This window comes from Protobothrops mucrosquamatus, unplaced genomic scaffold, assembly GCF_001527695.2.
Source record: "Protobothrops mucrosquamatus isolate PMUCROS unplaced genomic scaffold, P.Mucros_1.0 scaffold1265, whole genome shotgun sequence".
NCBI lineage: Eukaryota > Metazoa > Chordata > Lepidosauria > Squamata > Viperidae > Protobothrops > Protobothrops mucrosquamatus.
In genome coordinates, this window is record NW_015387471.1 from 403,430 (window position 1) to 415,312 (window position 11,883).

The following is an 11,883-nucleotide window of genomic DNA, read 5'->3' on the forward strand; positions in this document are numbered from 1 at the left end:
ATTCCCTGCCAGCCATGTTTGAGGTGTAGCTAGAGCAGACTTTAATACTCTGCAGTTTCTTGGGTTGTTAGTTGTCCTTCAGGTGAAGAAAAAAACAGATGTTCCCAGGTGAATAGCACCTTCTGGCAAAAATGTTTTCCTAATATCACACCATACCACTAAGTTAATGTACCAGTTCTGATTGTTCAGATAGGACTGGCTAAAGTGGGGGTGGGGGATTGCTGTGTAGACTCTTTGGTTTCATGCAACAAGTGCTCCAAAAAAAGAGAACCGCATGCTCCCCCTCCCCATGTATATGCTTTTCACTGGATTGATGAACTGCTTGCTTCCGCATTAGAAAGCTCACTGCCCTTGCTATTCAGGGAATGTGTGCAAAGCATGTGAAGGAAAGGAAAAATACTGGGGAGGGGAAATGGAGAAGAGACAAGAAATTGAAGGTGAAGGATGCAGTCAAGAACACAGTGTGGACGTTTGGGGAAGGTAAAAAAAAGGTGCAGAGAAAGTAGGTATTGCCCACTGCTGTGATAAAGTAAGGGGGCAGATAAATCTGACTTATAAAGTAGTCCAATGTGAGCAAGAAAACATGGAGACCTCTGACCACATCATGTAGCGCAGCCTTCTTTAAATCTGGCAACAGACTTGCAGTCGCCACTCTACGTACAGTACGTCTTTCATGATGCTGTCACAATTGTTTTTGTTATATAAATGGAAGTGAAAGGAGGTTGCAGAAAAATAAGTACTGCTGCATGACTGGCCACAAAAGCATCTAAAGGCAGCTAATAAAAAAAACTTCCAAATGAAGGAGGGAATTAGCTTCTTGAGGCTTCTTTTTGGAACAGGTGGAGAGTTCATTCATTCGTTCATCCATCCATCCATCCATCCATTCATTCATTCATTCATTCATTGTATATGGCCATCTATCTCAACTTCTTGATTCTTGACTTATGATTTTAACACCATAAAATGTACAATAGGATGAGTTTGAGCAGCTGACTCCTGAGGAAGTGGACAGGACAATCTGTTATCAGCTTGGCCATCTATTTACTGGATCCAAGTCCCTCCTTGATTTGAAAATACTGTCAGCCTTTTTGAGAAAAGACTGGGGTCCTCAACCTTAAAAAAGGCTGTGTTGCATCCCGTCCTCAAGAGGCTGTCCATCTTCAATAACTATCAACCAGTCTCCAATCTTCCTTTCTGTGGATAGTTGTTCAGAAGATTGGTTGGTTTGTAGCTGCTGTGAATCCTAGAGGAAATAGATTATCTAGTCCTGTTTCAGTCAGGTTTCAGGCTGGGATTTAGTACTGAGATAGATCTAGTCAGGCTTGTAGATAACCTGTGGTGGAGCTGGGGTGGTATGCATGCATCCATCCTTGTGCTCCTTGATCTCTTGACAGCTTCACTACCGTTGACTACGTATCCTGAATTTGCTCCGTGGATTGGGAATTGGCACCACTGTAACATAGTTCTCTTCCTTTCTCCAGAGCTGGTTCCAGTCAATATTAGGTAGTTGGGGGAGACATTTCCTAGGCCCCTCCTGTATTGGATATTGTAGGTTTCTATTATCTCTCCCTTCTTTTCACCATATACTGTACATGGATCCTCTGGGTGAAGTCATCTGCCAGTTTTCGGTTCAGGATCAGTATGCTGGTGATACCCAATTACATGTTTCAACCCTGATCCAGCCAAGTGAAGCTGTTGAAGTTCTGTCCCACTACCTGGAGTTTGTGTAGGTTTGGATGGGGAAAAACTCCAAAATCAGTCCTACCAAAACAAAGTGGCTACAGGTGTCTGGGCTCCCTGAATCTGGGATATTTCACCTCTGACCTTGGATGGAGTGGCATTTCCTCATTCAAAGGTGGTGTGCAACTTAAGGGTCTTCTTAGGCTCACGCCTCCTGTTCAATGAACAGATGGCAGCTGTGGCCAGGAAGGTCTTTGCAAAGCTTCATCTGCATTAGTTGCAGCCTTTCCTAGATTGGGGAGGGGGAGGGGCTGCATAGCTACATTCTCTGCCAGCTGTATCTTCTGGATGGCTCTTCAAGGGCAGCTCCATATAAAGTGTATTGCAGTAGTTCATTTGGGAGGTCACCAAGATATGAGTATGAGTAGAGCCTCCCTGATTTAGGAATAGGTGCAATTGGCAGACGGTAAGTTGTGCAAAGGCCACCTTTGGCTATGATTGCCACATGCTCCTCAAAGATACTCTTCACTTTTATTCTGCTTGAGAAAGGTTCGTGGATTCAGTTGTAGAGCAAAGGCTTCGATAAGTCAGGTTGAATTTCATATATCATTTTAATACACTTCTGGTTAAAAAAGAAAGGACAAATGCTGCTGGCTACTTGCTTCTCTGTGTGTGCTTCTATTTCCTCACTTATGAAATGGAAATTAGTGTTCTGCTTTGGCATGCAAACAAAAACTTGTCAGGCACATTTTAAAAAGGCATTAATTCTAGATGCCTTATTTACAGAAGTTGAATCAGTATTAAATCTTCTCTCATCTATCAAAAAATTATGGCACAAGCTTTCCAAGATTAACATTGACGTCACAATACAAATTGGGGATTGCAGTTATTTCTGAATTGTTTTTCCACCAGTGACCCTGAGCAACATAAATAATACACAGAGGTAGTCCTCACTTAAGGGTGGTAATTGAGTTAGGCAACTGTCATTAAGCGATAACAGTTGTAAACTGCAACTTCATTTGGCTGTGCCAGCTTAGGACAGCAGCTCTGGCTGTTTTTGTCAGGCAAATCTCACGTGATTGATAGGCATGACTTTATGTAGTGGCCACCGTTCGCCAATTCCTGTCAGCTTCCCCATTAATTTTGCTTGTCAGAAGCTGGCAATGAAGGCCTTGGATGGTGATCATGTGACTGCAAGGATGCTGCAACAGCCACACCTTCGAAGACCAGTCTTCTATTTCCTCGTTCAGCACCATCGTAACTTCAAATGGGTGCTGCTTTGGCAGCTTTTTTAAAAAAAAAAAAATAAGCAAAGACTGCTTGTATTGAAATACTTCACTATATAAACACAGCAAAGGAGCAGCTTATTAACAGCACCTTCCATACAGTTTAAATCACTCTTGAGGGCCGGCTTTATACAGTACTTAACCCAAGAGTTTGCATCACTGTGTTAAAAACGCAGTCATTTTTGGCAACCTTTTTTATGTTATAAAAAGTTTTGTATCTTGTTAACTTCCTTTTTTCTTTGTTCTCCATAGTATATATCTAGTTTATTATTTTATTTTATTTTTCCTTTTACTTCATAAAATGCATGTCTCCTATCTATGCTGAAGATTTGCAGTTCTGTTTCCTTCTCCTCTGTTTCATCTGCGTACAATATTTTCCCTTCTTTTACTTTCTGCTCAACAGAAGTACTCTGTAAGCACTACCAATCTTTCTGCATCACAGTTCGGCATTCCTCCTTTTTCTTTACATTTCTTGGGGTTCCCCCCCCCCAGCCTCTCCCTGTTTACTTCTATTTCTCTTCACTGAATTTAGCAGAATGTGATGGTAAATAGTGCAGCTCAGTTGAGCTTCAACCAAGTGGAAATAAACATGCTACTCTGCATGATTTGCAAACGTGATTCTAAGACGGGTCTTCAAACTTGGCCCTTTTATGACTTGTGGACTTCAACTCCCAGAATTCCTCAGCCAGGCACGCTGGCTGAGGAATTCTGGGAGTTGAAGTCCACAAGTCATAAAAGGGCCAAGTTTGAAGACCCCTGGTCTAAGATGAGGCAGAATGAGGAAAAATGCCACTATAGTTACCAATTTTGATGTACATAATCCCACTGCTTGCATTCTGGGGTGCTTGGAGCTATTATAACGCAAATACTTTGTATATATCTGGGGTAATACTAGTGTTGTGAGTTCTTCTATGTATCTCAGCATTATGGTAAATGTTTCTGCATAGAACAGAAAAGGCCCTCACACATGCAATGTTTATATGAGGGAGGGAGTGCCCACAGCGATTCGTTCAGCTTTCTTTGGCCAATATTTATTCCAAAATAATTCAAGATGCTAAAGCTTGACCTGAGTCTGCTGAGTGACTGCATGACTTCATTTGCATATAAGACTGAATCAAGATTTCTTTTACATCATGGTTTACTGAGCAAAAAAACCTGGCTAGACTTACAGATTGAACTAAGCCATAATGTGATTTCTATGGTTTTGGCTTAGTGTAATGTGGAAACTCTGCTTTTTATGGTTTGTTTAGAGAGCCACAGTGAAAAATGTCTAAGTACAAAATATACTTCCAGCTTTAGTATTACTGATAAGCAAAGAAATTACGACCATTTCATCTTCTAAGCTAAACATGTGTAAGTGCTCATATGTAATACAATAAAAATTAATATTTATCTTTCTGGTTTCCCATGAACTTTGAACATCCTCTATAGATAAATTCTGCAAACAAAAGGCAAGAGAGCAGACAGGGAAATATAGTCGGAAATTATCTGTTGATTTTGCCTAAACCTTTTTTATGTATTTACATTTTCAGTTTTCTTACCAGCATCCTAAACACAAAATAATCCTAGGAAGAGTATTGTATCTTATTTTTGTAATGTATGAACTAGACAAATTGTGATGATCAACAAAAAGCTGTCACAGCAGTTGTGCCTCCCTTTTACTTGGTGCCAATCTTACTGATCTTTCACTGGGCATGAATGAATGCTTGTAAGGAATGTGGAGTGCTTCATGTTATTTCCTTTGTTGCCATTGGTGTTAATGGTTTTTAATGATATCTTATTAAACTTTTGGCAGTTAACTAACAATATTATTTAATCTGAAGTGTTTTTGTGAAAGATGAGGTCCAAATGCAGCTAAATAAATAGTCAAGTGGTGACACATTTTTCTCCCTTTCATTCATTACTCTTATTCCTAGTGATCCTGGAGAGCTCATGTCTTCTTTTCTCCATAGGATGGTAAGGCCAAGGTTGACCATCTATGTTTGTCAAGAGTCACAACAGTTGAGAGATCAGCAGAAACACGAAGATGGGGATGCAGCCAATGGTACTTTTTTTGGTAAGGACATTGGGAAGACTGCATTCTAGGTAGCAGATGGAATGATAGTATTTTGTAATGGGATCATCTCTTCAAGGAGATGTTGGCCCTTTGGTGTTGGGAATGATGGTATAAGACACACCAGTAATCAGTGTTGTAGTTTTAGTTGTAGTTCATTTTTGATTTTGCTGCTCCTAAATTTCCCACTTCTATTCATCTGCTTGATTCTAATATGAGCCACCACCTTTAAAATATCACTGCTATTATATAGATCTGATGACAATTTTCTAGCTTCCGTATATCATAGAGTTTGCAATGCCTGTTGAAAGTGATGGCATATATCCAAACAGTTTTTTATTTGTCAGGGAATGTGTACATTTATTTTGAATAATAGAATAAGATTATAGTAAAACCTGTTGTGGAATCTGACAAAAACGATAAATAAAAAGAAGACAGTACTGCTATTTGCTTTTTTAAAAGCACTTTCTGCCCCACCCCCATCCAATCCTAGTTAAGGTCCTTTTTCATTCTCATTGATTTTGCAGTTTACCATGCAATCTACTTAGAAGAATTGACTGCTGTAGAGCTGACAGAAAAAATAGCCCAACTCTTCAGCATTTCCGCTCAACAAATCAGCCAAATCTACAAACAAGGACCTACAGGGATACATGTACTCATCAGTGATGAGGTAAGAGTAAAATGATAGTCTGAAGTGATTTGTAGAGGTTTAGGAATTTAACATTTAATAATAATAATTTAACAACGACAATAATAACAATAATAAATACTTGCAGGCTCACTCTGATTTCTTATAAAAAAGAAATGGACAATTTTCTTCATTTGCCAGATTATAAATTGCAGTAGGGTACAATGTTGTTTGTATTCTTGACATCACATGATGGGCACACTTAATAAAATTGATATCATGAAAAACGTGTCTATTCACTAAACAACTCACATGATAGCCATTCACAAACACTTGTTTATTAGAAGGCCAGCTAGTCTACCAGAATCCTCTCTATGATCTCAATAAGATGTTTGTGAGATCTAAAGGCATTGCCTTGAACAGATATGATATTCAAAGCTATGAAAAAAAATCATTCATTTCAGTTTCTAAGACGGCCCTGAAAGTGATCCATGTAGGCTTACAAAGAGAATTTAAAAAAATCGGGATAATCAGCGAGACCGGGAAAGACAAAACTCAAAATACATAATATTATAGCAAGTTCACAAATCGTCTTTTTTTGTGTAAAATTTTTATTAATTTTTTCCATACAATTCAATAGTACTTATTCAACAACGTGTTTTCTGAGTTTATCATTCACTAATACAATTTTAATTCCTAATCCTTTATTCTTTTCTCCAGCCATTGATAAAATAAGTCCCAAGTCTGATAGTAATTTCTTTCTTCTTTTTTTTTCAACCTCATAGTAAGTCTGTCCATTTCCGCACATTCTAGTTTTTTTTTTAATTATTTCTTCCTCTGATGGTATTTCTTCATTTTTCCAATATTGCGCGGCAAGAATCATATTTGTACAAATTATCTTCTGCAGACCCTCTAGGAAATCCCAGATTTTTAAGACCCCTCTAAATGACAGCAGAGTCAGATGGGTCATATGGATCTGAGGAGCTGTGCAACATGCTAGCCTCTTACTTAATTTTTTTTAAAAAAACACACAAGTCTTTTTAAAAAAACCAAGTCAGGTACACTGAAGAGACTAGTGGGACAGTAAAAGAGATATCTGAGATACACATTGGTGTCCACAGAATTACCTGTGGCTCAGCATTTTGTATTATTAAAAAGGCGGCTTTCTTAAGCAAACTTTGGTATTAGTCAAATACATGGATTCAGCTCTTGAGCTGAATTTCAAGGACCCTCCTGAAAGGGTTAGATTAGAATTTCAGTTAGTTGATTTGGAGTCTACTGTTCATGTGTCCGTTGATTCTCCTGGTTTTTCTACTATTGAGGAAAATAGTACCTGAATCTAAGCCATCTATCTGATTAAGTTAGATTGAAAAATAAAACTGACCATTATAGAGCATGTGCTTTTTAAAACGTTGACCGTGTACAGGTGGTCCTCTCTTACCAACTGCTTGTTTAGCAACCATGTGAACTTAACAATGGTGCTGAAAAAGGAGAAGTATGACCTGTCCTTGAACTTGCAGCCACTGCAACGTCCCTGCAGTCACATGATTACAACTCGGGCACTTGGTAACTGGCAACCATAGTCAGGTGATCACGATTTGCAACCTTCACAGCTGGCTTCTGGTCAGTAGAAAGCCAGTAGGAAGTCACGAGTCATGGTCATGTGATGTCACACTTGATGTTGTAAATCCAGTGTGGTCAAATGATCTCTCACTTTAAGGCTGCATTGCTTAGCAATGGAATGGCCGGACCCAATTGTTGATGGTAAGTCGGTCCTTTATATCGCTTTCTGTCTGAGGAATCTCAAGAGTTTCTTCTTCATACATTTGGTTTTTAAAAATCCGTATTAAAAATTCATGTACATTTTTATTTTCTCTTATTTATTGGATTTTTGTACTAATATTTCCCTAATTTTTAAGGGAATTTGGAATACTGTAATGCAAACACTTCCAGAGATGTATGGATTAAGCATGTTCTGAGTTTTCATTCTCGATTCTACCTAGGCTTGCAAGATCTACATTGTCTTTTTTATTAGAACCTGCAGTCCATCAGGCTAGAATATCTACTGTGTAGAAAACACAAACTTTTAAAATTATGTATCTTCACATGTTTGCTAACTGATAATTAGGTATGCATGTACTGTATTATGCAGATCTACAGCATTTAGGCATGGATCCAGAGATCAGCATTTTACAAATAATTACAATTTTTGTGAGTCGCTGCTTGCTCAGTACAATAAAAGCCTTTTTCCTGGTTTAATGACTGTTAAGAATTAAAGAAGTATGGACAATATTTAGAAGTTTAACTTGGAAAAAAAAGCCATTTTTCCATGTTCTGTAGTTTCTTGCATCTAGTAAAAACACATTGTAATATCAACAGATATTTTACACAGTGCTGATTTCTTGGTCCAAGAAACATACTTCCCTGCCTAATCATTGCATGCTTCCATTTATTCTGTTTTTGTAGCTTTTCACTTTTTTAAGTCAATGCTTTTTTCCCAATGTTTTACCATTAGACAGTTTTCACTGTATCTTCAGAATAGGATTAGAATTTAAAAGCTTACAGCTTTGTAGTCCTCTGGTTTTTTTTGTGCTTTAACTTAATCAGAGGAAAGTCACAGCACATATAAGAAGCCAGATTGGTTTGGAATCCTAAATCATCCCAGAAATAATTATAAATAATCTAAAGGAAAATGTAGCCAATTTAGCAAAATCCAGATCATCTCTAAAAAAAAACACCCCTTGAACTTTAGAGAGTGGAAATTAAGATGATTGGTAGATGGGAGTTTTCCTGCCTTGGAGATAACCAACCTGTTTTGCCAAAAGGGTCAGCGTGTAGTTCTGGGTACATACTTATTTATTTTATTTATTTATTATTTAGATTTATATCCCGCCCTTCTCCTCGTAGGACTCAGGGCGGCTGACAATCAATTAAAATACATAAATAACAATACAGGTTTAAAATTAATTAAAAGAAATATTAAAGATTGTCCAATTTAAAATATTGATTAAAACCCCTCTAAAAATTACCCTAGGCCAGTCCTGCAAGCTGGAATAACCAAGTCTTGAGGGCGCGGCGAAAGGAAGGGAGATCAGGGATAACCCTGATCTCTGGGGNCCGATGCCATGGAGCGCTTTAAAGATGATAGTCAGCACCTTGAAGCGCACCCGGAAGGCCACAGGCAGCCAATGCAGCTCGCGCAGCAGCGGCGTCACGTGGGAACGTCGAGTCCCCCCCAACACCGCCCGCGCAGCCGCATTTTGGACCAGCTGGAGCCTCCGGGTGCTCCTCAAGGGGAGCCCCATGTAGAGAGCATGCCTTTCCTTATATTTCATCTATAAGGGATGATGAATGTTTATTAGCTATTGACAAAGTACATTAATATACAATATGTGCTGCTTAAGATGGACACAATGAATAGTGGCTTGATTTCTCCAAGCTCTTTTTATTCCTATTTTAGATGATACAGAACTTTCAAGATGAATCGTGTTTCGTCTTGGACACAATGAAAGGTACTCATTTATTCAGTGCATAGTCATGCATGTTACTCTGTTTTTTATTTTTTTCTGAAAAAACGTACAAATCCTATTCTCCCCCCTCCTCTTCCCCATAAACCCAAACCAAATCAGTATTGCATGGAGATTAGTGTACTATGTGTAAGCTTCTGTCTTTCAGATGGGAGGTGGGTGAGGAATAATAATGGGATTCTACTCGTGTTCATCCAGGGTCTGATGATGTGCTTCCTTTGCAGCTGAAACCAATGATAGCTACCACATCATCTTAAAATAGATAAGGACTCGATCTTCTTGCATCTGCTCCGCATATACAGCTTCATTGTCAAGTTTGGCAACTGGACCACCAGCACAGACCCATTTTGCTACCACAACTTGTTGTCGCCTATTAGGTGAACAATGTGGAATATACCACTACTGGCTTGAAGTAGATACCAGTCACAAGCACAGAGCTGCTTATTTCTAGCTCAGTGATATTAGTACACTTGTTTGCTAATTAAAATTGCCAGACTATCCAGTGATGGAAACTTTGTAATTATATGTAATACAAAGAGAGTTGTGTGAGGCTGTCTGCAAACAACAACCCTAGTACTTCAATAGACTAAACCTTGTTGTTGTGATGGATATCTGGGCACCCCAGGAATTGTGTGTCCTTTCTAGGGAAACTCTTGGAAGGTCTATACCACTTCATTGATTATGACAAGCCTGGATTGAAAAAAACACTCCTGTTTTTTGGATTGAAAAAACACTCAAGTTCTGACTTTTTCAGAATTTGTTTGAGATACAAAAATCTGTGTATCAAAAGGTGCTCTTATACATAACTATGTGAATGATTTCTTGTACCAGTACAAGTTAGGAGAAAGCCGTTGAGTTTATGAACACAGTCTACTTGGGCCCTCACCTAACACTCTTGTTAAAGAGGGTTCAGAGGCAGAAAAAAAAAAAGAAATGATGAAATCAGTATCCAGGGCGTTCTTCTGTTTACTTAAAGAACTCCCAAGGAAGAGAGAAAAGACCGTGTTAAAAACAGCAAGAAAATATTGGAATGATTTATGTGAGATGTTGAACTGATGCAGACTTTGGAATGAAATCCTACAGGAATTCACTGTCCAAGAGTAGGTTCAAAAGCAAGAATTTTATAATGCTTTTTGAAAAGCTTTGACTACTCCGTGGTGATAAAGTCCCTGAATCTTTGTTTCCAGGGCAGCAACCAGTCTCTTACTAAAAAGGTCTCCACATTTTGAAACGAATGCATTTTTTGAGTCTTGGAGGGAAAGAAGGGGAAACTATTTTAGCTACAGGAAATAATGTCCTCAAATTATAAGTGGACAGCAAGTCTAAGGAACAACGCCAGATTCTCCGTGACCTTTCCAGTGCCCCTAGCAAAATGAGAAATCTCTGCAAGCTGCAGTTTCATATTCCAGAGGGTAACATGCTCTTGCCTAAGCTAGGTTTTCTTCCTAATCAGTGAACAAAGGCCAAGAAGCTGATATAGGCTGACATTAACCTAAAGCTGAGAGTTTGAGAAAAGGACTTGCATTTTATTAAATGGAAACCAAGGTATCTGTTTCCTAGGGATATCAGACTATTTGAGAAGTTTTTCACTTTAAATGAGTTTCATAAAAAAAAAACCTATTGGGTTAAGAGGAGAAATACACTTTAAAAAGATCTTATACAGTAGAGCTTTACCGTTTTTAAGTAGAATCTAAGAGTTCATACCTGATGCATTGATAAAAAAAATATCAGCTTTTTCAGATTGCCTTTGAAGCTCTTATTTATATTATGACATACTCCCTGTTCCATCTCCCAGAATGGTCACCAACCTTAATTAGGATATTGTTTGCTTTAACTCTGTACCTGAAACTCATGTGATCCATCAGGATGCTTGAGCAGACTGGATATAGTGATGAAGCTCAATTAATGGTGACCTACAGACTTTCATTATTCCTAATAATGGATTGTGTGCATAGACATAGTGATCGCAGGGTTAAGAGTTGATTGATAGAGTCCCCAGATCAGTCTTTGAGGAAATGTCTTGCACTATGACAAGGCTTGTAGTGTTCCTAGTTCTATGGTATGTGTTCATAAGACAACAACTTGGCTTTCTGATTTCAGTACAGTAAAATGTCGCTTATTAGAACACGAGCAAATCTGGTCACTTGTTATTGTCTTTCCTTTTCTCCATAGTGTATCCAACTTCAGAGGAAATAGCTTTGCATCTTAAGCCAAAGTTTCCCACTTCAGAGGTCATAGGAAACTGTGTCTCAATCCTTTTTATATCAAGCTGTAAAACTAGAATCAAATTGACATGATTTTTGAATCAACCATCATCCTTCATACTCAGCCTGTCAAGCAGTACATACAATACATAAATGACAGCTTATTTTTTCTTCCTTTCTCAAACTGTGTTGAATCACTTCGGGATATTTTTTTTTATCCTAAGAGCATGTATGAGAGTGTTTGTCATTCTTCCTGGAACTGTAATGATTTGTCATGTGTTTTTGTTTTCAGTAAACCATTGAATGAAACAATGAGCTATAAAACATGGCTGTGGAATTCTTTATTTTGAATTCTGTTGTGGAAACTTTTATTTAAATTGTGGATAATTGCAGACCAGTAAAAAAAAAGAAGCTGCACAGTAGACTGAAATTGTATTTAAGTGTTCTATTGGGGGAAAATAGATTGTGTATGAGAATGAGACCCAGTGTAGTGTACAGGTCAGGG

At 38.3% G+C, this 11,883-nt stretch overlaps 1 protein-coding gene across 1 annotated transcript in view; it reads left to right on the top strand.

Moving 5' to 3' along the window:
• The window catches only part of TFCP2 (transcription factor CP2), a 43,971-nt gene extending 32,275 nt beyond the window's left edge, over nucleotides 1-11,696 (top strand). The window contains exons 13-16 of the mRNA XM_015821166.1: nucleotides 4,919-5,022; nucleotides 5,547-5,689; nucleotides 9,108-9,159; nucleotides 9,399-11,696. Of these exons, the coding sequence (XP_015676652.1) occupies nucleotides 4,919-5,022; nucleotides 5,547-5,689; nucleotides 9,108-9,159; nucleotides 9,399-9,436 (337 nt within the window). The 3' untranslated portion in view covers nucleotides 9,437-11,696. The remainder of the gene's footprint in view (nucleotides 1-4,918; nucleotides 5,023-5,546; nucleotides 5,690-9,107; nucleotides 9,160-9,398) is intronic.
• The last annotated feature ends 187 nt before the right edge of the window (nucleotides 11,697-11,883 follow it).